At 48.5% G+C, this 25,969-nt stretch overlaps 1 protein-coding gene across 2 annotated transcripts in view; it reads left to right on the plus strand.

The window, feature by feature from the left end:
- GLI2 (GLI family zinc finger 2) overlaps positions 1-15,074 on the plus strand; it is a 384,400-nt gene extending 369,326 nt beyond the window's left edge. For both annotated transcript variants that reach the window (XM_038746220.1, XM_038746211.1), the window contains exons 13-14: positions 7,956-8,295; positions 12,109-15,074. In XM_038746220.1, the coding sequence (XP_038602148.1) occupies positions 7,956-8,295; positions 12,109-14,528 (2,760 nt within the window). In that variant the 3' untranslated portion in view covers positions 14,529-15,074. The remainder of the gene's footprint in view (positions 1-7,955; positions 8,296-12,108) is intronic.
- Positions 15,075-25,969: the final 10,895 nt, after the last annotated feature.

Consider the following 25,969-nt stretch of genomic DNA (forward strand, 5'->3'; position numbering starts at 1 on the left):
GGAAGGGAAGGAGGTAAGACGGGGGGATGGAGAGTGGGAGGAGGGGGAAAGGAAGGAGGGGGCTCAGTCTGGGAAGGCCTCCTGGAGGAGGTGAGCTCTCAGTAGAGCCTTGAAGGGAGGAAGAGAGGTAGCTTGGCGGATGTGGGGAGGGAGGGCATTCCAGGCCAGGGGTAGAATGTGAGCCAGGGGTCGACGGTGGGACAGGTGAGAACGAGGCCTAACGGTGAGGAGATTAGCGGCAGAGGAGCGGAGGGTGCGGGCTGAGCTGTAGAAGGAGAGAAGGGAGGTGAGGTAGGAGGGGGTGAGGTGATGGACAGCCTTGAAGCCGAGGGTGAGGAGTTTCTGCCTGATGCATAGGTTGATTGGTAGCCACTGGAGATTTTTGAGGAGGGGAGTAACATGCCCAGAGCATTTCTGGACAAAGACAATCCGGGCAGCGGCGTGAAGTATGGATTGAAGTGGGGAGAGACAAGAGGATGGGAGATTGGAGAGGAGGCTGATACATCAATAGCATCAGTTTAAATAAATAGAATTAGAGATGTATATATACACCAGAACAAGTAAAAAAGGCATTAATATAAATAAATTATAGATATGTACATATATACACAAGTGCTGTGGGGCACGGTGGTGAGATAGAGCAAAGGGAGAGAGTCAGGGCGATGTCGGGAGGAGGGAGGGGGAGCTGAGGAAAAGGGGGTTTAGTCTGGAAAGGCCTCCTGGAGAAGCGACAGAGATGAGTACAATCCACAGTGAGTAGGATTGACGTAAGAGGAGCTAAACATGCAAGTTGATTGAAGTGGAGGTGGAGCAAGGAAAATCATAATAATAACTGATAATAATTTTTGTGCTTGTTAAGAGCTTACAATAGGCCAAACACTGTTTAAAACACTGGGGTAGATACAAGTTAGTCAGGGTGGACATAGTCCCTGTCCCACTTGGGATTAATACTCTTAATCCCCATTTGACAGGTGGGGTAACTGAGGCCCAGAGAAATGAAGTATCTTGCCCAAGGTCACAAAGCAGACAAATGGCAGATCCACCTCCTTTTGACTCCAAGGGAAGAAGCATGGCCTAGGGGAAAGAGCACAGGCTTGGGTGTCAAAGGAATCAGTAAATCAGTGGTATTTAATGAAAACTCTTGGGAATTGAGGGAGACCGTAAGCTCGTTGTAGGCAGGGAATTTATGTGTTTATTGTTTTACTGTACTCTCCTTTAGTACAGTGCTCTGGACATAGTAAAAGCTCAATAAATATGATGGAATGAATTCTGTTCCATTAACCAGCATGACTGGCATCCCGTTAGCTGTGACTGACCCAGAACAATTGTGTGATTTATTAAGCCCCTTACCATGTGCCAAGCACTGTACTAAGCACTGTATTAGAGGAGTTGGGTGGGTATGGAAAGAGTTTAGGCCTGGGTATCAGAGGACTTGGGTTCTAATCCCAACTCTGCCATTTACTTGCTGTGTGACCTTGGGAAAAATCACTTAAGTTCTCTGTGCCTCAGTTTTCTGGACTGTAAAATGGAGGTTCAGAACCTATTCTCCCTCCTACTTAGGCTGTGAGCAACATGTGGGATAGGGACTGTGTCCACCCTGATTAACTGGATTCTACCGCAGCATTTAGAATAGTGCTGGACACATAGTAAGTGCTTAACAAATATAATGATGGTGATGCTGATAAATGATAATAGTGATAATAATAAAAATCAAAGACTTCAGTTCACCTTGTAGCGGGCTCCACCCTAATCTTACACTTCTCTAGAGTCCAAAGAATCAAACTTGAGGTGGCTTTATGCTTCCAAATTACTAACACAGGGTAAATATTGTTTCTAAGAATGAGTAAAATAAATATTGTGGTTCTTATCTACTTGTTTGGTTAGTAGCCACCTGCCCGCTGGGAATCTCAGCTTTTACCTGCATAGAGAGCCTAAGGAATGGCAGTTTAGAAGATTAAGTTAATGCTAGGCCACTAATTTTCACATGGCGGAGTTGCTGGCAGTTAGCCTGGCTGAGAAGCTCCCTGGCCAATGCTCTCTGGACTTCTATGGCTGATAAACTCAGTCAGCTTGTGGTGAATATCTTGATTTTTAAGGAAATGAAAATCAATAAAAACAACTGAGGCAAAATGATAAAAAGGAAGTGTGGTCTAGTGGAAAGAGCATTCATTCAATCATATTTATTGAGTGCTTACTGTGTGCAGAGCACTGTACTAAGCGCTTGGGAAGTACAAGTTGGCAACATATAGAGAAGGTCCCTACCCAACAACGGGCTCACAGTCTAGAAGGGGGAGACAGACAACAAAACAAAACATGTGGACAGGTGTCAAGTCATCAGTATATACAGAAGTAAAGCTAGATGCACATCATTAACAAAATAAATAGAATAATAAATATGTACAAGTAAAATAGAGTAATAAATCTGTACAAACATATATACAAGTGCTGTGGGGAGGGGAAGGAGGTAGGGCAGGGGAGATGGGGAGGAGGGGAGGAAAAAGGGGGCTCAGCCTGGGAAGGCCTCCTGGAGGAGATGAGCTCTCAGTAGGGCTTTGAAGGGAGGAAGAGAGCTAGCTTGGCGGATGTGCGGAGGGAGGGCATTCCAGGCCGGGGCGGGGGGACGTGGGCCAGGGGTCGACGGCGGGACAGGCGAGAATGAGGCACAGTGAGGAGGTTAGCAGCAGAGGAGAGGAGGGTGCGGGCTGGGCTGTAGAAGGAGAGAAGGGAGGTGAGGTAGGCTGGGACAAGGTGATGGAGAGCCTTGAAGCCGAGAGCGAGGAGCTTCTGCTTGATGCGTTGACTGGTAGCCAGTGGAGATTTTTGAGGAGGGGAGTAACATTCCCAGAGCGTTTCTGCACAAAGATGATCCAGGCAGCAGCATGAAGTATAGACTGAAGTGGGGAGAGACAGGAAGATGGGAGATCAGAGAGGAGGCTGATGCAGTAATCCAGTTGAGTTAGGATGAAAGATTGAACCAGCAAGGTAGCGGTTTGGTTGGAGAGGAAAGGGAGGATCTTGGCGATGTTGCGGAGGTGAGACCGGCAGGTTTTGGTGACAGATTGGATGTGAGGAGTGAATGAGAGAGCAGAGTCGAGGATGACACCAAGGTTGCAGTCTTGTGAGATGGGAAGGATGGTAGTGCCATCTACAGTGATGGGAAACTCAAGGAGAGGGCAGGGTTTGGGAGGAAAGATAAGAAGTTCAGTCTTGGACATATTGAGTTTTAGATGGAGGGCAGACATCCAGATGGAGATGTCCTGAAGGCAGGAGGAGACTCGAGCCTGAAGGGAGGAAGAGAGAGCAGGGGCAGAGATGTAGATTTGGGTGTCGTCAGCGTAGAGATGATAGTTGAAGCCGTGGGAGTGAATGAGTCCACCAAGGGAGTGAGTGTAGATAGAGAACAGAAGAGGACCAAGAACTGATCCTTGAGGGACCCCTACAGTATGGGGATGGGAGGGAGAGGAGGAGCCCACAAAGGAGACTGAGAATGAATGGCAGGAGAGATGAGGAGAACCAGGAGAGGACGGAGTCTGTGAATCCAAGGTTGGATAGCGTGTTGAGGGGAAGGGGGTGGTCCACAGTGTCAAAGGCAGCTGAGAGGTCAAGGAGGATTAGGATAGAGTAGGAGCCATTGGATTTGGCAAGAAGGAGGTCATCGGTGACCTTTGAGAGGGCAGTTTCAGTGGAGTGTAGGGGATGGAAGCCAGATTGGAGGGGGTCGAGGAGAGAGTTGGCGTTGAGGAATTCAAGGCAGCGGTTGTAGATGATGTGTTCTAGGAGTTTGCAAAGGAATGGTAGGAGGGAGATAGGGTGATAACTAGAATGGGAGGTGGGGTCAAGAGGGGTTTTTTTAGGATGGGGGAGACATGGACATGTTTGAAGGCAGAGGGGAAGGAACCAGTGGAGAGTGAGCGGTTGAAGATGGAAGTTAAGGAGGGGAGAAGTGAAGGGGCAAGAGATTTCATAAGATGAGAGGGAATGGGGTCAGAAGCACAGGTGGCTGGAGTAGCACTTGAGAGGAGGAGGGAGATCTCATCTGAGGATACTGCTGGGAAGGATGGGAGAGTAGCGGAGAGGGTTGAGAGCAGGTGGGTTGGAGAAGGGGGAGGAGTGACTTTGGGGAGCTCAGACCTGATGGAGTTAATTTTACTAATGAAGTAGGAGGCCAGATCATTGGGGGTGAGGGATGGAGGAGGGGGAGGAACAGGGGGCCTGAGAAGGGAGAAAAATGTACGGAAGAGCTGACGAGCACGGGTGTCAGTAAGGGAGGAGAAATAGTTCTGTCTGGCAGAGCATGGTGCAGGGAGTCTGAAGACCTGACACAGCATGAGCCTGGGAGTCAGAATGACATGAGTTCTAATTCTGGCTTCGTCACTTATCTGCTGTGTGACCTTGGGTGAGTCACTTTGCTTCTCTGGCCCTCAGTTCCCTCATTTGTAAAATGGGGATTAAAAGCGCGAGCCTCATGTGGAATAGGTATTGTGTCCAGTCCAATTAACTTGTTCCCACCCCAGTGCTTAGAACAGTGCTCAGCACATAGTAAGCACTTAACAAGTACCATAATTAATTTGTTAATCCAGGCTCGGCCACATACCTACTATGTGATCTTGGGCAAGTCATTTAGCTTCTCTATCCCTCTGGTTTTGTGGAAAGAGCCCGGGCTTGGGAATCAGAGGTCGTGAGGTCTAATCCCACCTCTGCCGCTTATCAGCTGTGTGACTTTGGGTAAGTCACTTAACTTCTCTGTGCCTCAGTTACCTCATCTGTAAAATAGGGATTAGAAATGTGAGCCCCACATTGGTCAACCTGATAATTTAGAGTTTAGAACAGTGCTGGCACATTGTAAACACTTAACAAATGCCATCATCATCATCATCCCTCAGTTTCCTCATCTATGGAATGTGGATTAAATTCTTGTTCTTCTTCCTTCTTAGACTTTGCATCACATGTGTGGCAGGGACTCTTTCTTCTATCTACTTCAGTGCTAAGTAGAGTGCTTGGAATATACTAAGAGCTTAACTAATACCACAGTTACCATCCATCCACCACCAAAGTCTCCTCCAACTCCCAGAACTATAATTTGAGTGTTTGTTAAGGGCTTGCTAGTGCCAAGCGCCAGGGTAGATGCCACATAAATGGAACCAGTGCAGTCTATGTCCCATACAGGGATCACAATCTACGAACGGGTACTTAACCCCCAACTTTACAGATGAGGAAACTGAAGCACAGAGGAGTTAAGTGACTTGTTCAAACCCACAAATGGGCAAGAAGCAGAGCCAGGATTAGAGCTCAGGTGTCCTTACTCCCGTGGCCCCAGACTCTTTCCACTAGCCCCCCTTGTAAATGGACCCTAGGAAAATTACCTTCTCAACCAGGGAGGAGCAAACTGCCGTATCTGAATGCATAGGGTGATGACGTAGAGGAGGTTGTTTTTCTACTGTCCTCAAAATCTGTGGGCTTTCAGAGTTGGGTAGGGACCGTCTCTATATGTTGCCAACTCGTACTTCCCAAGTGCTTAGTACAGTGCTCTGCACGCAGTAAGCTCTCAATAAATATGATTGAATGAATGAATGAAAGAGAAGCAGTGTGGCTTAGTGGCTAGACCATGGGCCTGGAAATCAGAAGGACTTGGGTTCTAACTCATTCATTCAATCATATTTATTGAGCACTTACTGTGTGCAGAGCACTGTACTAAGCGCTTGGGAAGTACAAGTTGGCAGCATATAGAGATGGTCCCTACCCAACAGTGGGCTCACAATCTAGAAGGGGGAGATCTAATCCCAGCTCTGCCACAGGACTGCTGTATGACATTGGGCAAGTTAGTGGAAAGAGCCTGGGTTTGGGAATCAGACGTTGTGAATTCTAATCCCAGCCCCACCACTTATCTGCTATGTGACTTTGGGCAAATCACTTAACTTCTCTGTACCTCAGTTACCTCATCTGTAAAATGGGGATTAAGACTGTGAGCCCCATGTGGCACAACCTGGTTACCTTGTATCTACCCCAGTGCTTAGAACAGTGCTTGGCACATAGTCAGTGCTTAATATATACTATCATTATCATCATTATTTTTAACCCAACTTGTACTTCCCAAGCGCTTAGTACAGTGCTTTGCACACAGTAAGCACTCAATAAATGCGATTGAATGAATGAATGAATGAATTATTATTATTCTCTGTGTTTCAGCTACTTCACCTGTAAGACAGAGAACTAAGACTGGAAGCCCTATGGGGGACATGGACTGTGTCCAACCTGATTAATTTGTATCCACTCCAGCATTTAGGATAGTTTTCAGCGCATAGTAAGCGCTTTTCAAATACCATAGAATGAAATGGCATAATAATAATAATGATGATAGCATTTCTTAAGCACTTAGTATGTGCCAAGCACTGTTCTAATTTCCAGGGGAGATAGAAGGTAATCAGGTTGTCCCACGTGGGGCTCACTGTCTTAATCCCCACTTTACAGATGAGATAACTGAGGCACAGAGAAGTTAAGTGACTTGCCCAAAGTGACAGATCTGACAAATTGCGGAGCCGGGATTAGAACCCACGACCTCTGACTCCCAAGCCTGTGATCTATCCACTAAACCACGCTGCTTCTCTAAGATCTTCCAAACACTTGTGACAATTCTAAACCATCTCTTCCCAAAAGACTAACATGTTAAATCGTGTGTGCGCGTGCACGTGTGGGTGTGTGTCTGTGCATGTGTACATGGGTGTGAGCGTTCATTCAGTCAATCAATTGTATTTCTTGAGCACTTTCAGTGGGAAGAGCACTGTACTAAGCGCATGGGAGAGTACCATAGAACAATCAATCAACACATTCCTGGCCCATAATGAGCTTACGGTCAGGAGAAGAGGTTAATAATAATAATAATGATAATGATGGCATTTGTTAAACGCTTATTATGTGCAAAACACTGTTCTAAGCGCTGGGGGGATATCATCATCATCATCATCAATTGTATTTATTGAGCGCTTACTATGTGCAGAGCACTGTACTAAGTGCTTGGGAAGTACAAGTTGGCAAAATATAGAGACAGTCCCTACCCAACAGTGGGCTCACAGTCTAAAAGGGGGAGACAGAGAACAAAACCAAACATACTAACAAAATAAAATAAATAGAATAGATATGTACAAGTAAAATAAATAAATAAATAGAGTAATAAATATGTACAAACATATATACATATATACAGGTGCTGTGGGGAAGGGAAGGAGGTAAGATGGGGGGATGGAGAGGGGGATGAGGGGGAGAGGACGGAAGGGGCTCAGTCTGGGAAGGCCTCCTGGAGGAGGTGAGCTCTCAGTAGGGCCTTGAAGGGAGGAAGAGAGCTAGCTTGGCGGATGGGCATAGGGTGGGCATTCCAGGCCCGGGGGATGACGTGGGCCGGGGGTCGATGGCGGGACGGGCGAGAACGAGGTACGGTGAGGAGATTAGCGGCGGAGGAGCGGAGGGTGCGGGGTGGGCTGGAGAAGGAGAGAAGGGAGGTGAGGTAGGAGGGGGCGAGGTGATGGACAGCCTTGAAGCCCAGGGTGAGGAGTTTCTGCCTGATGCGCAGATTGATTGGTAGCCACTGGAGATTTTTGAGGAGGGGAGTAATATGCCCAGAGCGTTTCTGGACAAAGATAATCCGTGCAACAGCATGAAGTATGGATTGAATGTGGGGCTCACAGTCTTATTCCCCATTTTACAGATGAGGGAACTGAGGCTCAGAGAAATTAAGTGACTTGCCCAAGGTCACACAGCAGACACGTGGCAGAGCCGGGATTAGAACCTATGACCTCTCACTCCCCAGCCCGGGCTCTTTCCACTGAGTCACGCTGCTTCTCTGTTAGGGTTAGGTTAGGGTCTCGAGTGCATGCATGCGGCGTGATGCTTAGAGGAGTAAGCGGGTCAGAGCAGCCGTCCACTAAACCTCTCCGGCTCTCTCTCTCTCTGTCGGCCCTCAGATGTATCAGTCCAGTCCTGGCGGTGGCCAGTCATCCTGCAGCAGTGAGCCGTCACCCCTCGGCAGTGCCGCCAACAACGACAGTGGAGTAGAGATGAACATTCACAGCGGGGGAAGCCTGGGAGACCTGACAACGCTGGACGACAACCCTCCCGTAGTGGACTCCACGGTCTCCTCCGGCACATCGGCGGTCAGCCTGCAGCTGAGGAAACACATGACGACCATGCAACGACTCGAGCAGCTCAAGAAAGAAAAACTCAAGACGGTCAAAGATTCCTGTTCATGGGCGAGCCCGGCTCCGCAAGTCAGAAACACCAAGCTGCCTCCCATATCGGGCAACGGTGAGCTACTGCGGGGCCTCTGGGTGACGGAGACCGACCCGACCCCCTCTTGGTCGCTCTGATCCCCTCTCTGGCCCGGCTCCGTGCCGGAACCCCTTCACCCAGCCCTCTGAATAATAATAATAATGATGGTATTTGTTAAGCGCTTACTATGTGCCAAGCACTGTTCTAAGCGCTGGAGGGACACAAGGTGATCGGGTTGTCCCACGTGGGGCTCACGGTCTTCATCCTCATTTTACAGATGAGGTAACTGAGGCACAGAGAAGTTAAGTGATTTGCCCAAAGTCACACAGCTGACAAATGGCGAAGCTGGAATTAGATCCCGTGACCTCTGACTTCCAAGTCATTGTTCTTTCCACTTAGCCATCATCCAGTTTTAGTCAGTCTGTTGTATTTACTGTAGACAGAGCACTGTACTAAGCAAATAGGGGAGGACAACATAACAATAAACTGACACATTCCCCAGCCACAATGAGCTTATAGTCTACAGGGACTGTTTTCATTCATTCATTCATTCAATCGTATTTATTGAGCGCTTACTGTGTGCAGAGCACTGTACTAAGCGCTTATCATCAAGAGTTGATCAGGGTGGAGGTGAGAGCCAAGGACTGAGCATCAATAATACTTAAATTCTTAATCTTGAGGTTCTTTTGGTGCCTGTAGTGCTGGGAGGGTACATGAATTTCCCCATGAGACCAGGAGAAACAAGCTTTTTTGAAGGCTTTTGCAGCACTGATGTGATCCAATTCAGCACTTTCTCTGGCCTTTCTACTGCCTTCAGTCAATCAATCTCATTTATTTTGTGCTTACTGCAAGCAGAGTACTGTACTCATAGGTTAGGAGAGTACAGCAGAATTAGCGGATATGATCCTTGCCTTCAAGGAGATAACAATCTAACACCTAAACCAATTCCCCTTCATTTACTGACCATCTACTGCATGCAGAGCCCTGTGCTTGGCCTCTGGCAGAATACAATAAAGTTGAAAAACACACGAGGAGTTTGCAGTCTAATGATTCCTCTATTCTCCAGTGCTGTTTCACTTTACCAACACTACTTATGTTCAATACTACATTTAATTTATAAATCTAAGACATACCTATGTGCTTGCAACTGTATCATTTCACCCTATGGCTAAAAAGATCCATCACCTTATGTCAGCTAATCTGAGGGCCTAGTAAAAATAACTATGCAGTCATTTTATTATTGTTATTTTCATTATTATACATAAGTGCTTACTACGTGCCAAGCACTGTCCTAATTACTGGGGTAGATACAAGATAATCAGATTAGACACAGTCCCTGTTCCATATGGGGCTCATGGTCTAAGTAGAGGAGAGTAGGATTTAGTCCCTATTTTACAGACAAGGAAACTGAGGCCCAGAGAAGTGAAGTAACCTGCCCCCAGAGTCACACAGCACACAAGTGGCAGAGAGCCGTATCTTGGGTCACCCTAAACCTTTTCTCGATCTGTGTACAGAAGTTTTCTTTCATGATGCATTCAGATTTTCAAGTTGATTGATTTTTCAAGTCCTTAGCGGTGTTAGTGTGCCTTTTTTCCTGAGTACCACCAATGTTCTAGGTACACGTCAACCATGGCATTAGAAATGGTCACTGTCCAGTGATTTGGTGCGAGATTTGTGGCAAGATACAAACCCACAGGGCGGGGAAGGGGTTACCACATCTGAACAGTCAGTGATGGCTCCGGGTGTAGTAAAATGTATTTAGTTCATCTGCTAGCCAACAGCACTCTACTAAACCCTGACATTGTGCGGTCAATGAGTGAAAGCCAAGGTCTTCCTTTTAGACTGTGAGCCCGCTGTTGGGTAGGGACTGTCTCTATACGTTGCCAACTTGTACTTCCCAAGTGCTTAGTACAGTGCTCTGCACACCGTAAGCGCTCAATAAATACGATTGATTGATTGACGAGCCTGAGGTCTCAGGGTATTTGTTAAGAGCTTACTATGTGCCAAGCACTGTTCTGAGCTACCCCAAGATAATGAGGTTGTCCCAAATGGGGTTCACAGTCTTAATCCCCATTTTACAGATGAGGTAACTGAGGCACAGAAAAGTTAAGTGACTTGCCCATGGTCACACAGGAGACAAGTGGTGGAGCCGGTATTAGAACCCATGACTTCTGACTCCCAAGCCCGTGCTCTTTCCACTGAGCCATGCTGCTTCACTGAGTGACTTGCCCAAAGTCACACAGCTGATAAGTGGTGGAGGTGGGATTAGTGTGTTAAGCATTTAATATGTGATAAGCACTGTGCTAAGTACTGGGCTGGGTGTAGTGGATTGAGCAGGAGCCTTGGAGTCGGTAGGTCATGGGTTCTACTCCTGAAGTATGACCTTGGGCAAATCACTTCACGTCTCTGTACCTCAGTTACCTCATCTGTAAAATGAGAATTAAGACTGTGAGCCCTATGTGGGACAGGGACTGTGTCCAAACCGATTTTCTTGTATCCACCCCAGTGCTTAGTACAGTCCTGGCACAAATACATAATTATTATTACATGATGATCAGAACATTCATTCATTCATTTGTTCAATCAGATTTAATGAGTGCTTACTGTGTGCAGAGCACTGTACTAAGCATTTGGTACATTACAACAATGAACAGACACATTCCCTGCCATACATTTATTCACTCGATCGTATTTTTTTTACTTTTTTATAGCATTTGTTAAGTGCTCACTATGTGCAAAGCACTGTTCTAAGTGCTGGGGAAGTATACAAGGTGATCAGGTTGTCCCACGGTGGGTTCACAGTCTTCATCCCCATTTTACAGATGAGGTACTGAGGCACAGAGAAGTTAAGTGACTTGCCCAAAGTCACACAGCTGACAATTAGCAGAGTCAGGATTTGAACCCATGACCTCTGACTCCCAAGCCCGTGCTCTTTCCACTGAGCCACGCTGTTCCTCCACATACTGTGCACAAAGCACTGTACTAAGCCCTTGGTTGACTACACTATAACATTCATCATGAGAAGCAGCGTGGCTCAGTGGAAAGAGCACGGGCTTTGGAGTCAGAGGTCATGGGTTCGAATCCCACTCTGCCACATGTCTGCTGTGTGACCTTGGGCAAGTCACTTAACTCCTCTGAGCCTCTGTTACCTCATCTGTAAAATGAGGATTAAGACTGTGAGCCCCATGTGGGACAACCTGATCACCTTGTATCCCCCCAGCGCTTAGAACAGTGCTTTACACATAGTAAGCGCTTAACAAATGCCATTATTATTATTATTATTAAATAGTATTTATTGAGCACTTACTGTGTGCAGAGCACTGTACGAAGCACTTGGGAAGTACAAATTGGCAACATACAGAGACGGTCCCTACCCAACAACGGGCAGGTATGGAATTCCCATTTTACAGATGAGGAAACTGAGGCACAGGGAACTGGGGTCACTTACCCAAGGGCCCAGAGCAGGAAAGTGGTGGAGGTGGCCATGCCGATCCTCGGACTGAGGGAAGTCATTGCTCTCCAGGCCTAAACGGGCAGGAAATCGGAGCCGGAGAGCAAGCCGGTCGGGTAGGGGTCTAAGCGCTGGGGGGGATACGAAGTGATCAGGTCCCACGCGGGGCTCACAGTCTTAATCCCCATTTTACAGATGAGGGAACTGAGGCTCAGAGAAGTTAAGTGACTTGCCCAAGGCCACACAGCAGACATGTGGTGGAGCCGGAATTCGAACCCATGACCTCTGACTCCAAAGCCCGGGCTCTTTCCGCTGAGCCACGCTGCTTCTCTGCCCGGGTCCGCCCGGCTGGACGGTGTCTCCGTCCCCCTCCTTCACCTTCTCTTTCCTCCCCGCAGGTTCTCTCCTGGAGGGACTGGGCGGGTCCTCGGCCCCTCTGCCCAACCCGCGCATCATGGAGCTGTCGGTCAACGAGGTGACGGTGCTGAACCAGCTGAACGAGCGCCGCGACAGCACGGCCAGCACGGTCAGCTCCGCCTACACGGTCAGCCGCCGCTCCTCGGGCATCTCGCCCTACTTCTCCAGCCGCCGGTCCAGCGAGGCCTCGCCCTTCGGCCCCCGGCCCCACAACGCCAGCTCAGCCGACTCCTACGACCCCATCTCCACGGACGCCTCGCGCCGTTCCAGCGAGGCCAGCCAGTGTGGCGGGGCCCCGGGGCTCCTAAACCTCACGCCGGCCCAGCACTACAGCCTCAAGGCCAAGTACGCCGCTGCCACGGGCGGCCCCCCGCCTACCCCGCTGCCCAACATGGACAGGATGAGCCTGAAGAACAAGATGGCCCTCCTCGACACACCCGAGGCCGCCCCGCCACCATTCAGGCGGGCGCCTGGCCTCCGTCGGGGCAGCGACGGCCCGGCCTACGGCTACGGCCCGGCCCCTGGCTTCCCGCACGAGGTACCAGGCCACGGGGCGAGGCGGGCCAGCGATCCCGTCCGGCGGCCGGCCGCCGACCCGCTCTCCCTGCCCCGGGTGCAGCGCTTCAACAGTGCCAGCAGCGTCCACCCGCCTCTCCTACCCCCCTGCGGCGAGCGGAGGAGCTTTGGCCTGCAGGGCTACGGCCGTCCGGACGGCGGGGGCGGCCCGCGGCCCCAGAGCATCAGTGAGAACGCGGCCCTGGAGGCGATGGCCGCGGGGGAGGCGGACGGCCCCGTGGGAGAAGACGACATCGTGCTGCCCGACGACGTGGTGCAGTACCTCAGGGCTCAGAGCCGCGGGGCGGCCGAGGAGAGCGCGGCCCCCCCGCCCTACCACGGCGAGGCCCCCGCCCCCTACCAGGGCCACCTGAAGCTGCCCAACCCCGGCCCTCAGGGCCAGCGGCGGATGGCGATGGCCGACGCCGGCCTGAGCCACTCCGCCCCGCTGCTGCCCGACTGCCAGCTGGCCTACGGGACCCAGGCCGGCCTGAGCAAGAGCAACATGCCCGTCCAGTGGAACGAAGTGAGCTCGGGCACGGTGGATGTCCTGGCCGGCCAGGCCAAGCAGCAGTTCCCTCCGGGGAACCTGGCCGTGGTGCAGCAGAAGCAGGCCTTCGGCCCCTACCTGAGCGGCTACGGTCAACAGGCCCCTCAGGGGGGTCCCGGTGGCCCGAGCGCCCCTCAGCAGAACCTCCTGACCAGACACGGGGGCGGGGGCGGGGCTGGGCAGCGGCTGAACTACCTGCCGCTCAGACCCCCTCAGGTCCCCCCCACCATGAGCACGGACCTGAGCCCTCGTCCCGGCTACGGCCAGGCTCACCCCATGCTGAGCCCCGACGCCCTGGGCGGAGATCCCAACCAGCCGTCCCCCTCGTGCGGCCACATGGCGACCAAAGTGGGCCACCCTGGCCTGCCCCAGCAGATGGACGTGGGGCCGCCTGACCCGCCCATGATGGTCCCCGGCCGGAGGGAGCCCCCCTTAGCCGGCGCGGGCATGCACGTGGCGGGACCCCAGCAGGACTACTCGTCTCAGCAGGAGACTCACCTCAACTTCTCCGCCCACCCGGAAGGGTATCCCCAGGCCGCGTCGCTCATGACGCCCCACCAGCCCAACTTCATGGAGTCCCAGCCGAGCATGATGGGCCCCGGCGGGCCCGGCTACCTGCCGGGAATGATGGGAATGATGCAGCCCCACCCTCCCCCGGACCCCAGCCCGGCCGGTCGACCCCGGGGCGTCCGCTCCATGCAGCCCCTGGGCTACCTGAGACACGCTCCCGCGATGGGCCCCGGGGCTCCTGGCCCGGACACGGCCGAGGCCGTCCCCAGATCGATGAGCGACCTGGTCTCCGCCCCATCGCAGCAGACTCAGCAGCAGCAGAACGCCGCCGGCCCCAGGGATCACAACATGATGTACTATTACGGTCAGATCCACATGTACGAACAGAACGGGAATTTCGAGAACCACTCAGACTGCAGAGTAAGACAACAGCAACAACAGCAACAACAACAGCAGCGATGTGCGATGAATATCAAACCCCCCACCATGCCCTCTCCAGGAGCCAATCAGGTGTCTAGCACCGTGGACTCCCAGCTTCTGGAGCCTCCTCAGATCGATTTTGATGCCATCATGGATGACGGAGATCACTCCAGCCTGATGTCCGGAACTCTGAGCCCCAGCATCCTGCAGAATCTCTCCCAAAACTCCTCTCGCCTGACAACTCCACGGAACTCTCTGACCCTGCCGTCCATACCCGCTGGGATTAGCAATATGGCCATCGGAGACATGAGCTCCATGCTCACGACACTGGCAGAAGAGAGCAAGTTTCTTAATATGATGTCCTAACGTAAAGCACAAGGATAGGAGGAACTCTCGGCTAAGCCACCTGATGAATGTGCTTTGGAAAATAATCAGTTTCTATAGAGTAGGGCTTTTTTTTTTTTTGGACAAGTATCAAATACATTAAAGGGATGGAAAGTTTCCCAAATTGCCCATACAGACTTTCTGAATGGTTTCAAGGCAGTTTTCGCACTTCCATGGTGCACGGCTAGTAATCTTGGGGCCTGTTTTTCAGAGCACTGAGAAATGTGGCCAGGGGAAAGAAAACATGCAAACGAGCCATTGAAAGCCTTCCATGTAAATAGCACAATTATCCTCTGGCCGCCTCCTTTATGTCATTTGGCTAATGAAGGATTCTTGTGAGCCAAGAGCTCTTTCTTGACCTGCTCAAAGAACAAATTAGAGGGTGGTGAGAAGTGTTTCCGTCTGAATCAAAAGCCATACTCTGTGTCTCCCACTCTGAGGGGATGGGTTTTTAGCTCTACTCCTCAAATTTCAAGTCAGCTCTGCCCCAGCAGGATTCTTTCAGTCAATCAATCAATCAGTTAATCTACCAATGGTATTTATTAAGCACGTACTATGTGTGGAGCACTGTTTGAAACAGTTGAGAAAGTACAGTACAACAGAGTTGGGAATTGCAAATATTGATGCTATTGATGCCTGTTTATTTGTTTTGATGTCTGTCTCCCCCCTTCTAGACTGTGAGCCCCTTGTTGGGTAGGGATTGTCTCTATTTGTTGCTGAATTGTACTTTCCAAGCGCTTTATACTGTGCTCTGCACACAGTGAGTGCTTAATAAATACGGTTAAATGAATGAATGAATGCATCCCTGCCCACAGGGAGCTCACCATCTACAGGAGCAGAGGTCTTTGAGCAAGAAGCCCTCAGCTCCATGGGAGACGGTGTCACCTCCATACAGCTTGTCAGAAAAGTGCCTTACCGTGCTCTAACGTTTGGCAGCGAAGGCAACTCTTCCATTGAAAGTAGAGTCTCTATCCAGCGGGACGTATAAAATAAGCATACACTGATGCATCCTGGCAGCATGGCCGGAAAGACACGCTGACTGGGCGAGACCGAGACGGCGGCTCACTCGTCCGATGTGTTTACAGCATGGTTCGCTTCATCCATTAGAATGTAGCCCTCCGCTGAAGGGAAGAACACCATTCATTGTCAAATACCTCTAGAGAAACAGCATTGCCGTAGGTTGGGAACAGACCAGACTCGGTCTTGAACGTTGGGATCGGACTGACGGATGGGGCCGGCTTGTGGGGCCACCTGACCACCGGGGCCTCCTTTCCCTTTCTCCTACTAGTTAGAAGTCTCAGACTAGGTCTCCTACTCAAGCAGACCGGGACTTTCTGCTCCCCTCCCTGGGGGATTGATGGCAGGGAGGGTGATATATACACTTTTCCGGAAGGCTCCGTGTTTTTCAACACGCTCTTTGCTCGCTTTACCACGACAAACCCGACTGGCCTCCGGTTCTGACAACTGCCCCGGGGGTTCGGAGGGGCAGTGATTTTCTCCCTGCTGGGATGACGATGGCCACCCTGCCCTTGTTCCTCTCCACTCCACTCCACCACCCACTTGCCGAGATGCCACCGCACAGGTCAGGTTGGTCAAAGGAGGCATAATGGGTGCCGTGTGGTGCCTCGGTGGCCAGCTCAGCTAGAAACAAGACCGTGCTGGACCCCACCCCTGTGGAGTGGGTTGCTTGGGGGTGTCTCTGGCCCTGTCCTCCATGTGCCTACAAGTTTTGGAGTTTTTCTGTCAAGAAGCCAAGCGAATGGATACCGTTTACTCCTCAGGACTCGACGCCAGTGTGGATAGGGAATTCTGCTGTTTCCCTGCCTTTCCGCTTCTGCCGGTGGCTTAGGAGTCTCCAGGCCACCTGAAGGCTTGGATTCCCAGAAGGCTGGGGAGAGCCCCAGACTACGCAGGACAGTAAACAGTTTCATTGACTTGTACAAGGAAAGGCAAATCCGAATGCAAAACTCTCAAAGGTCCCAGAGAATGTCTGGCTTCATAGCGGTGTTCTTCATTCATGCATTCATTCATTTACTGAAATAGTATTATGATAACCATTCCAGGCTTGTATATATTCTGTATAGAAGACATCATTACTAAAAAACCCCGTAGGTGAATTGTTCAGTCAAATTTATATCACAAGAACATTTTTAGCTGTTTTCTACATCCTCTGAAATTGAGATAACATGCTCAACGTGTATATATAAGTCTTTTTGTACATTAAAAAGTAATTTTTTTCATAATTTATTTTGTTTGTCTGCTTCCCATCTGACAGTAGCTAATACCGAGCAGAAAATCTATGGCATCCGAGCCAAAAATTAGACTTTTAATTTTGTTCCTAGGCCCATAAATATGGATGGTGCTTCATTAGCTAAAGAAATGTTGAAAACTAGAACATTTCCTAATAAGATTCTGTAGCAGTGATCTGATCATTTCTCATCCTTTTTAAGTTACTGTTTTCAAGCCTGGAGTCAAGACGATCACAAAATGTGCTTTATTCAATAATCGATCAGTCAGTGGCATCTGTTTAGTGCTTACTATACACAGAGTGCTGTACTAAGCACTTGAGAGTGTATGACACAACAGAGTTGGTAGACACATTCCCTGCCCACAACTAACAACTTAACATGTCCAAAACAGAACTTCTTATTTTCCCACCCAAACCCTGTCCTCCTGTTGACTTTCCCATCACTGTAGAAGGCACCACCACCCTTCCCGTCTCACAAACCCATAACCTTGGTGTTATCTTTTACTTCTCTTCGTCAGTGAAGCCGCGTGGCTCAGTGGAAAGAGCCTGGGCTTCAGAGTCAGAGGTCATGGGGTCGAATCCTGACTCCGCCAATTGTCAGCTCTGTGACTTTGGACAAGTCACTTAACTTCTCTGTGCCTCAGTTCCCTCATCTGTAAAATGGGGATTAAGCCTGTGAGCCCCCTGTGGGACAACCTGATCACCTTGTAACCTCCCCAGCTCTTAGAACAGTGCTTTGCACATAGTAAGCACTTAATAAATGCCATTATTATTATTATTCAACCCACATATTCAATCCATCACCCAATTCTGTCGGTCCCACCTTCGCGACATCGCTAAAATCCACCCTTTCCTCTCTTTCCAAACTGCTACCATGTTAATACAATCACTCATCCTATCCCACCTGGATTACTGCAACAGTCTCCTTGCTGACCTCCCAGCCTCCTGTCTCTCCCCACTCCAGTCCATACTTCAGTCTGCTGCCAGATCATTTATCTACAAAAACATTCAGGACATGTCACCCCACTCCTCAAAAAACTCCAGTGGTTGCCCATCCACCTCTGCATCAAACAAAAACTCCTCACCATTGACTTTAAAGTACTCCATCACTTTGCCCCCTCCTACCTCACTTCGCTACTCTCGTGCTACCACCCAAACCACACAGTTTACCCCTCTAATGCTAAGCTTCTCACTGTGCCTTGATTTCACCTATCTCGCTGCCAACCCCTCACCCACATCCTGCTTCTGGACTGGAATGCCCTCTCTCCTTAAATCCAAAAGATAATTACTCTACCCTCCTTCAAAACCTTATTGAAGGTACAACTCCTCCAAGAGAACTTCCCTGACCAAGCCCTCCCTCCTTTTCCCCTTCCTCCTCTCCTGTGTTGCCCTGACTTACTCACTTTGTTCTTCCCCTCTCCCAGAACCACATCACTCATGTCCATATCTGGTAATTTATTTATTTGTATTATGTCTGTCTCCCCCCTCTAGACTGTCAGCTCATTGTGGGCAGGGAATGCCTATGTTTACTGTTGTATTGTACTCTCCCAAGCACTTTGTACAGTGCTCCACACACAGTAAACATTCAATAAATACAATTGAATGAATGGATGAATTAGTTAATTAGCTTACAGGCTAGACTGGGAGACAGAAATTAGTGTAAATAAATAGTTTATAACATAATTTAAACATTGCATATAAATACTGTGGAGGTGAAGGTGGGGTGAATATCAAATGTCCAAAGGTCACAGATCCAAGTACATAGAAAATGCAAAAGGGAGACGGAGCCAAGGAAGAGAGGGTTTAATTGGGTAAGACTTCTTGGGGGAGAAAGGATCTCAATAATGCTTTGAAGGTGAGGAAAGTGGTGTCATGGCATATATGGCGTTCCAAGCTCTGGAAAGGTTGTGGGAAAGGGGTCAGTGGAAAAACAGACAAGATCAGGACACATGAGTAGCAGTGTGGTTTAGTGGAAAGAGCGTGGGCTTGGAAGTCAGAGATCATGGGTTCTAATCCTGACTCCTCCAGTTGTCAGCTGTGTGACTTTGGGCAAGTCACTTAACTTCTCTGTGCCTCAGTTATCTCATCTGTAAAATGGGGATTAAGGCTGTGAGCCCCACTTGGGAAACTGATAATCTTGTATCTACCCCAGCGCTTAGAACAGTACTTGACACATAGCAAGCGCTTAACAAATACCATCATCATCATCATGAGTAAGCTGGCTCTAGAGGAACAAACTTTGCAGGCTAGAGATCAGAGGTAAGGGAAGAGGGGGCAAGGTGATTGAGTGCTTTGAAACCATTGGTAAAGTTTCTGTTTGATGCGACAGTGAATGGGCAATCATTGGAGATTCTTACGGAGTGGGAAGACTTGAACCTTTTTTTTTTTTTAGAAAAATGATCTGTGCAGCAAAGTAAGGACTGTGATCTCCTGTGGGAAAGGGGCTGCAGCCGACCTAATTAAATTGTACCTATCCCAGTGCTTAGAACAGGGTTTGACACATAGTAAGCACATAACAAATAGCATAAAAAAGGCAGGGAGGTCAGCAAAAGACAAATACAGTAGTCCAGGTTGGATAGGATAAGTGCTTGGATCAGCAAGGTAACAGTTTGGTTGAAGAGGAAAGGGCAGATTTTAGCAATATTGTGAATATAGAACTGACAGGATTTGGTGACAGATTGAATAGGTGATTGGAATGAGAGAGATGGTCGAGGACAATGCCAAAGTTATGGGCTTGTGAAATAGAGAGGATAATGGTATTGTCTACAGTGATGGGAAAGGCAGGAGAAGGACAGAATTTGGTGGGGAAGATAAAGAGTTCTGTTTTGGACATTTTAAGTTTGAGGTGTCAGTGGGACATCTGGATACAGATGACCTGAAATCAAGCAGAAATGTGAGACTACAGAAGAGAGAGTTCAGAGTTGGAAATGTAAATTGGGGAATCATCCACATAGAAATGGTAGTTGAAGCCGTGGGAGCAAATGAGTTCTCCAAGGGAGTGGGTGTAGATGGAGAATAGAAGAGGACTCAGAACTGAGCCTTGAGCGAATCTCCACTCTCAAAGGGTGGAGGGGGGAGGTGGGGCAGAGCGGGAGCCTGCTAAAGAGACAGAAAATGAGCGGTCAGAGAGATAGGAGGAGAAACGAGAGGACAGTGACAGTGAATAATAATAATAATAATAATTATGGAATTTTTTGAGAGCTTACTATGTGCCAGGCACAGAACTAAACGCTGGAGAGGATACAAGCAAATCAGGTTGGACACAGTCCCCGTCCCATGTGAGGCTCACAGTCTCAATCCCCATTTTACAGATGAGAGAATTGAGGTCCAGAGGACTGAAGTGACTTGCCTAAGGTGACACAGCAGTCAAGTGGCAGAGCTGGGATTAGAACTCATGACCTTCTAACTGCAGACCCATGCTCTATCCACTACGTTGACGACAAGTTTGGATAAAATTTCAAGGAGAAAGGGGTTGTCTATAGTGTTGAGGTCAATTGAGAGGTCTAGGAGGATTAGGATAGAATAGAGGCTGTCATATTTGGCAAAAAGTAGGTCATTGGTTACCTTGGTGCGGGATGTTCCAGAGGAGTGAAGGGGGCTGAAGCCAGACTGGAGGGAAACAAGGAGAGAACTGGAGGAGAGGAAGAGGAGAAAGCAGGTGTAGACAACTGTCTCAAGAAATTGGGAGAGGAATGCTAGAAGGGAGATGGGGTGATAACTGTAGGGGGCCATAGGAGTCAAGGGAGGGTTTTTTTTTAAAGATAGGGGATTTGTGAGCACATTTGACAACAGTGGGGAAAAGCCATTGGAAAGTGAAAGTTGAAGATGGCAGCCAAGGAGGGAAGAAGGGAGGGGGCAAGTGTTTTAAAAAGGTATGAAGGGATGAGGTTAGATACACAGGTGGAGGGGTTATATTAGAGAGGAGGTGGGAGAGTTCTTCTTGAGTTACTGCTTGAGTCAAAGAGGGCAGAGAAGGTGGGAAGATCAGAGAGGAACAGGGTATATTTTAGAGAGATCACACCTAATGGTTTGTTTCAAATTTGTTGATGAAGCATGTGGCCAGGTCATTAGAGGAAAGATATAGTAAGGGCAGGGGGACAGGAGGCTTGAGGAGGGAGTGAAATGTCTGGAACAGCTGGCGGGGCCAGTGGCTATGGGAATGAATTAGGAAGACGTATTGTTGTCGGGCACAGGAGAAGGTCGAATTAAAGCAGGTAAGAATGAATTGAAGGTGGACAAGGTCAGAGAGACGATTGGATTTCTGCCAACAGTGCTCCACAGCTCAGGCACAGGAGTGGAGGTGATCCAGAGCTGCCGATTAGTGGAATGAGATTGGTGGAGGGGCAGGGGAGCAATGGAGTTGAGGTAACAATAATAATACTAATAATAATGGCATTTCCTAAGCACCTACTATGTGCTAAGCACTGTTGTAAGTGCTGGGGTGGATACAAGGTAATCAGGTTGTCCCGGTGTGGGGCTCAGAGTCTTAATCCCCATTTTACAGATGAGGTAACTGAGGCCCACAGAAGTTAAACGGCTTTGCCAAGGTCACATGTAGATAAGTGGTGGAGGGAGGATTAGAACCCACTTCCTCTGACTCCCAAGCCCGGGCTCTTTCTACTAAGTGGAGAGGGCAGTCTTGAGGTCATCAATTTGTGTGTCAAGAGAAGGTAGTTTGGGTATGGAGAAGCAGCATGGCTCAGTGGAAAGAGCACGGGCTTTGGAGTCAGGGGTCATGGTTTCAAATGCCGGCTCTGCCACTTGTCAGTTGTGTGACTTTGGGCAAGTCACTTAACTTCTCTGGGCCTCAGTTACCTCATCTGTAAAATGGGGATTAAGACTGTGAACCCCCCGTGGGACAACCTGATCACCTTGTAACCTCCCCAGCACTTAGAACAGTGCTGTGCACTTAGTAAGCGCATAATAAATGCCATTATTAGTATTATTATTATTATTATAGAGACCAAATGGGGTAAAATAGCTGTAGAATATTGGAAGGGGTCCAAAGAATGGATGTCCCTGTGGGAGAACAAGACAGATTTGCTGGGGGTGGATGTATGGAAATGAGAGGAGGCAAGGAGGCTTTGGTCTTAGAGGATTTCAAAATTGGCGAGGGTAGAGATTGTACAGTGTGTGCCCAGTATGGTGAGTGTGTGAGGCGGGATGGAGCAGGAGGTCATTGGAGTAGAAAGGTGAGAGGAGGTGGACAGTGGAAGGGTCATCAGGGACATCCACATGGATATCGAAGTCCCCAAGGATTAATTTAGTGATGGAGAATGAGAGAAGGAATGTAAGAATGGGGTCAAAATTGTCAAGGAGTTTGGAGGAGGGGCCTGGGGGGGGGGGGAGGGGGCTGTAGATGACCGTAAATAATAATTGGAGTGGGTGGTAGAGGTGGATGATTTGGGCTTCAAAGTAAGGGAATGAGTGAGGTGGGATGGGGCAAAAGTGGCATGGAGACTACGAAGGAAGACGACTCCTCAATCTGTCACTAAGTCCTGCCGGTTCAGCTTTCACAACATTGCTAAAATCTGCCCTTGCCTCTCCATCTAAACTCCTACCACTTTAATCCAAGCACGTATCTTATCCTGTCTTGATTACCGCATCAGCCTCCTTGTTGACCGGCCTGCATCCTGTCTCTCCCAGTTCCAGTCCATACTTCACTCTGCTGCAACATCATTTTTCTTCAGAAATGCCCAGGTCATTTTTCCCCGTTCCTCAAGAATGTCTGTTCACCTCCACATCAAACAGAAACTCCTTACCACCAGTTTTAAAGCACTCAGTCATCTTGTCCCCTCCTACCTTACCTTGCTGCTCTCCTACCACAACAACCCAGCCCGCACGCTTCACTTTTCTAATACCAACATACTCACTGTACCTTGATCTCATCCATCTTTCTAGTGACCTCTTGCTCACATTCTGCCTCTGGCCTGGAACATACTCCCTCCTCATATCCAACAGACGATTACTCTCCCAACCTTCCAAGCCTTACTGAAGGCACATCTCCTCCAAGAGGCCTTCCCTGACTAAGCCCTGATTTCCTCTTTTCTCACTCCCTTCTGCATCCCCCTTGCACTTGGATCTGCTCCCTGCATTCACCCCTCCCTGGATAGAGCAGTAGGGGAGATCGTGTCATCTGGGAAAAGCCAGGTTTCAGGGATGGTGAACAGGAGCAGTGACTGGTTCACAAACAGGTCAAGGATGAAGGGAAGCTCTACCATTTTTAAGGGGAAGGGGGGATTCCACAGGCCCATGCTGGGAATCAACTCACGGAGGAGGCATCTCAGAATAAGAGCATTTAAGCTGGGATCTAAATGGGAGAGGGCCACCCACAGAGATGTCTTGAGATTCAGCTGACTTTCAATTTTTCAGGGTAATTGGGGTCAGGGAAAGCATCTCATTTTAGCTCCAACCTCCATCCCTAGCAAACCTCAAAACCAGAGTTTAGACACTGTTGTTTCATGAAGATCAGTTGTAATAATGGCATAGCAGTAGTAGTAGTTGTAGTGTTTTTTGAGCATGCTCTGGTAACAACATCCTGTACTTAGGGTATAGGAAATATAAAACCATTCATTCAATTGTATTTATTGAGCACTTACTATGTACAGAGCACAGTACTAAGTGCTTGGGAGAGTACATTACAACAATAAACAGTCAAATCCCCCGCCCACAATGAGCCGACAGTCTGGAGCAGGGGGCAGACAGATAACAATACAAATAAACTAAATAAAATTCAGGTATGTACATAAGTGCTGTGGGGCTGGGAGAGAGGAAGAGCAAAGGGAGTGAGTCAGGGTGATGCAGAAGGGAATGGGAGATGAGGAAAAGAGGGCGTTACTCCGGGAAGAACTCTTGGAGTTGTGCCCTCAATTAGACTTTGAAGGCCGGGAGAGTAATTATCAGTCGTATTTGAGGAGGGAGGGCATTCCAGGCCAGATGCAGGGCGTGGGCTAGGGGTCGGCGGTGAGACAGGTGAGATGGAGGCACAGCGAGAAGTTAAAACAATCAATGGAGACAGTCCTTGTCCATAAAATGTTTACATCTAATGGGGGAAGATAGGCATAAATGTATCAACAGAATAATCAAATGAAATAATTGAATGCACAACTGAATAAATGTAAGCACTGGGTTTGATATAGACAAGTACATAAGTGCTGGAGAGGACTGATGGGTTTTGAATGAAATCTTGGAAGTGGCCAAAAGGCAGGCTGGAGATTGAGAAACCAATATTCTGGATTATCCGAACTGGATGATCACCCATTAGATAATTGAGCAAGAGTTCTGCTGAGAGGAAGAACAATATATAAAACGGCTTAGTTATCCCAACGGAATCTAAACTGTAAACTCAAAGGGGTCAGAGAAAGTGTCTACCAACTCTGTTATACAGGGCACCTATCTCTCTCATGCTATTTAAAGGTGGTTGGGAGAAAACATCCGGAAGGGCAAAAGGAAAGATTCCTTCAATCAATCAATCATATTTATTGAGCACTTACTGTGTGCAGAGCACTGTACCTTCAGTAGTATCCTAGGGACTGAACCTGTTAGGAGCTACTCAACATGCCTTTTCTACCTTGTATTTTTCCAAACTCCCACAGGGGATGTGTGCTAATATTGTGACTTTCTCCTTTCTCATCTTTGTTGGTGGTAGTACTTGTAAACTGGTAAACTGAGTTCTTGCAAGGAATCACAAGACCACGCTGAGAGAGACGGTGTGGTTTAGTGGAATGAGTATGGTCTTGGGAGTCAGAGTTAGTGGGTTCTAATCCCAGCTCCACCACTTGTCTGCTGTGTGACCTTAGGCAGGCCATTTAACTTCTCTGTGCCTCAGTTACCTCATCTGTAAAATGCTTAATAAGATTGTGAGCCTCACGTGGGCAACCTGACTTCCTTGTTTCTCCTACAGTGCTTAGAACAGTGCTTGGCACATAGTAAGTACTTAACAAATACCATAATTATTATCATTATTGTTATTATTATTATTAAGACCTGGGTCTTGTTTTCTCCACTCAGTAATTCTCTGCCAGCAAATCCCTTATCTACTCTGTGTTTCTGTTTTTCCCATACATACATTGGACTCCATGATACGTAAACATACCTCTTTTCCTGGGGTTGGTGAAAGGAAGAAGTACGTAAGGATTTACCTGATCAGCTCGGAGGACCCAGCCAATCCACTAACGTTTGTATGACATTAAAGAGCTACCTGGGTTTGAGAATTGGATTGTGAGGAGCTCATTGTGAGGTGAAAGAGACTGGTAGATGAGTAACTAAATATGTGATCAAATTATCTTCCTCTTTCAGGAAGGAATCCCAGATGGCAAGAAAAGCAGCATGGCCTAATGAGAAGAGCATGGGCCTGGAGTCAGAGGACCTGGATTCTAATCCCGGTTTTGCCACTTGCCTGGAGTGTGACCTTGGACAAGTCACTTAACTTATCTGTGCCTCAGTTTCCTCAACTGTAAAATGGGATTCAATGCCTCTTCTCCCTCCTATTTAGATTCTGAGCCCCAAGTGTGACAGAGACTGTGTCTAACCTGATTGATTTGTATCTATCCCAGAGCTTTGAACAGTGCTTGATACATAAATATGGTATTTATGTATCAGTGGCATGGCTCAGTGGAATGAACACGGGCTTTGGAGTCAGAGGTCATGGGTTCAAATTCTGACTGCCAATTGTCAGCTGTGTGACTTTGGGCAAGTCATGTAACTTCTCTGTGCCCCAGTTACCTCATCTGTAAAATGAGGATTAAGACTGTGAGCCCCATGTGGGACAAACTGATCACTTTGTAACCTCCCCAGCACTTAGAACAGTGCTTTGCACATAGTAAGCACTTAACAAATACCATCATCATTTTTATTATTATTATTATATTAAACTAATACCAAAGAAAAGATTGAATTCGTACATGACTGGAATTTTCTCCCCATTGTCTGATCAGTGAAAGCCTCATCTTCAAATTAGATGTTAGAGAGCCTAGAACAGGTGTATGGACCATCATACTACAAAAACCTTGAATATTAAAGAACCCAAGGCTTTCAGTGGTCCCTAACTGGGTTGACACCACCTCTCAAATAATGAGGCATGGGTAATGTATGAATTTTCCAACCTCTTTCCTCTCTTCTTCTCAAAACTCTCCACTGTCTCCATGTGTCTCTTCAGCTCAAACCAAAACTCCTC

This window comes from Tachyglossus aculeatus, chromosome 1 (genome assembly GCF_015852505.1).
Source record: "Tachyglossus aculeatus isolate mTacAcu1 chromosome 1, mTacAcu1.pri, whole genome shotgun sequence".
In the NCBI taxonomy this organism is placed as follows: Eukaryota; Metazoa; Chordata; class Mammalia; order Monotremata; family Tachyglossidae; genus Tachyglossus; species Tachyglossus aculeatus.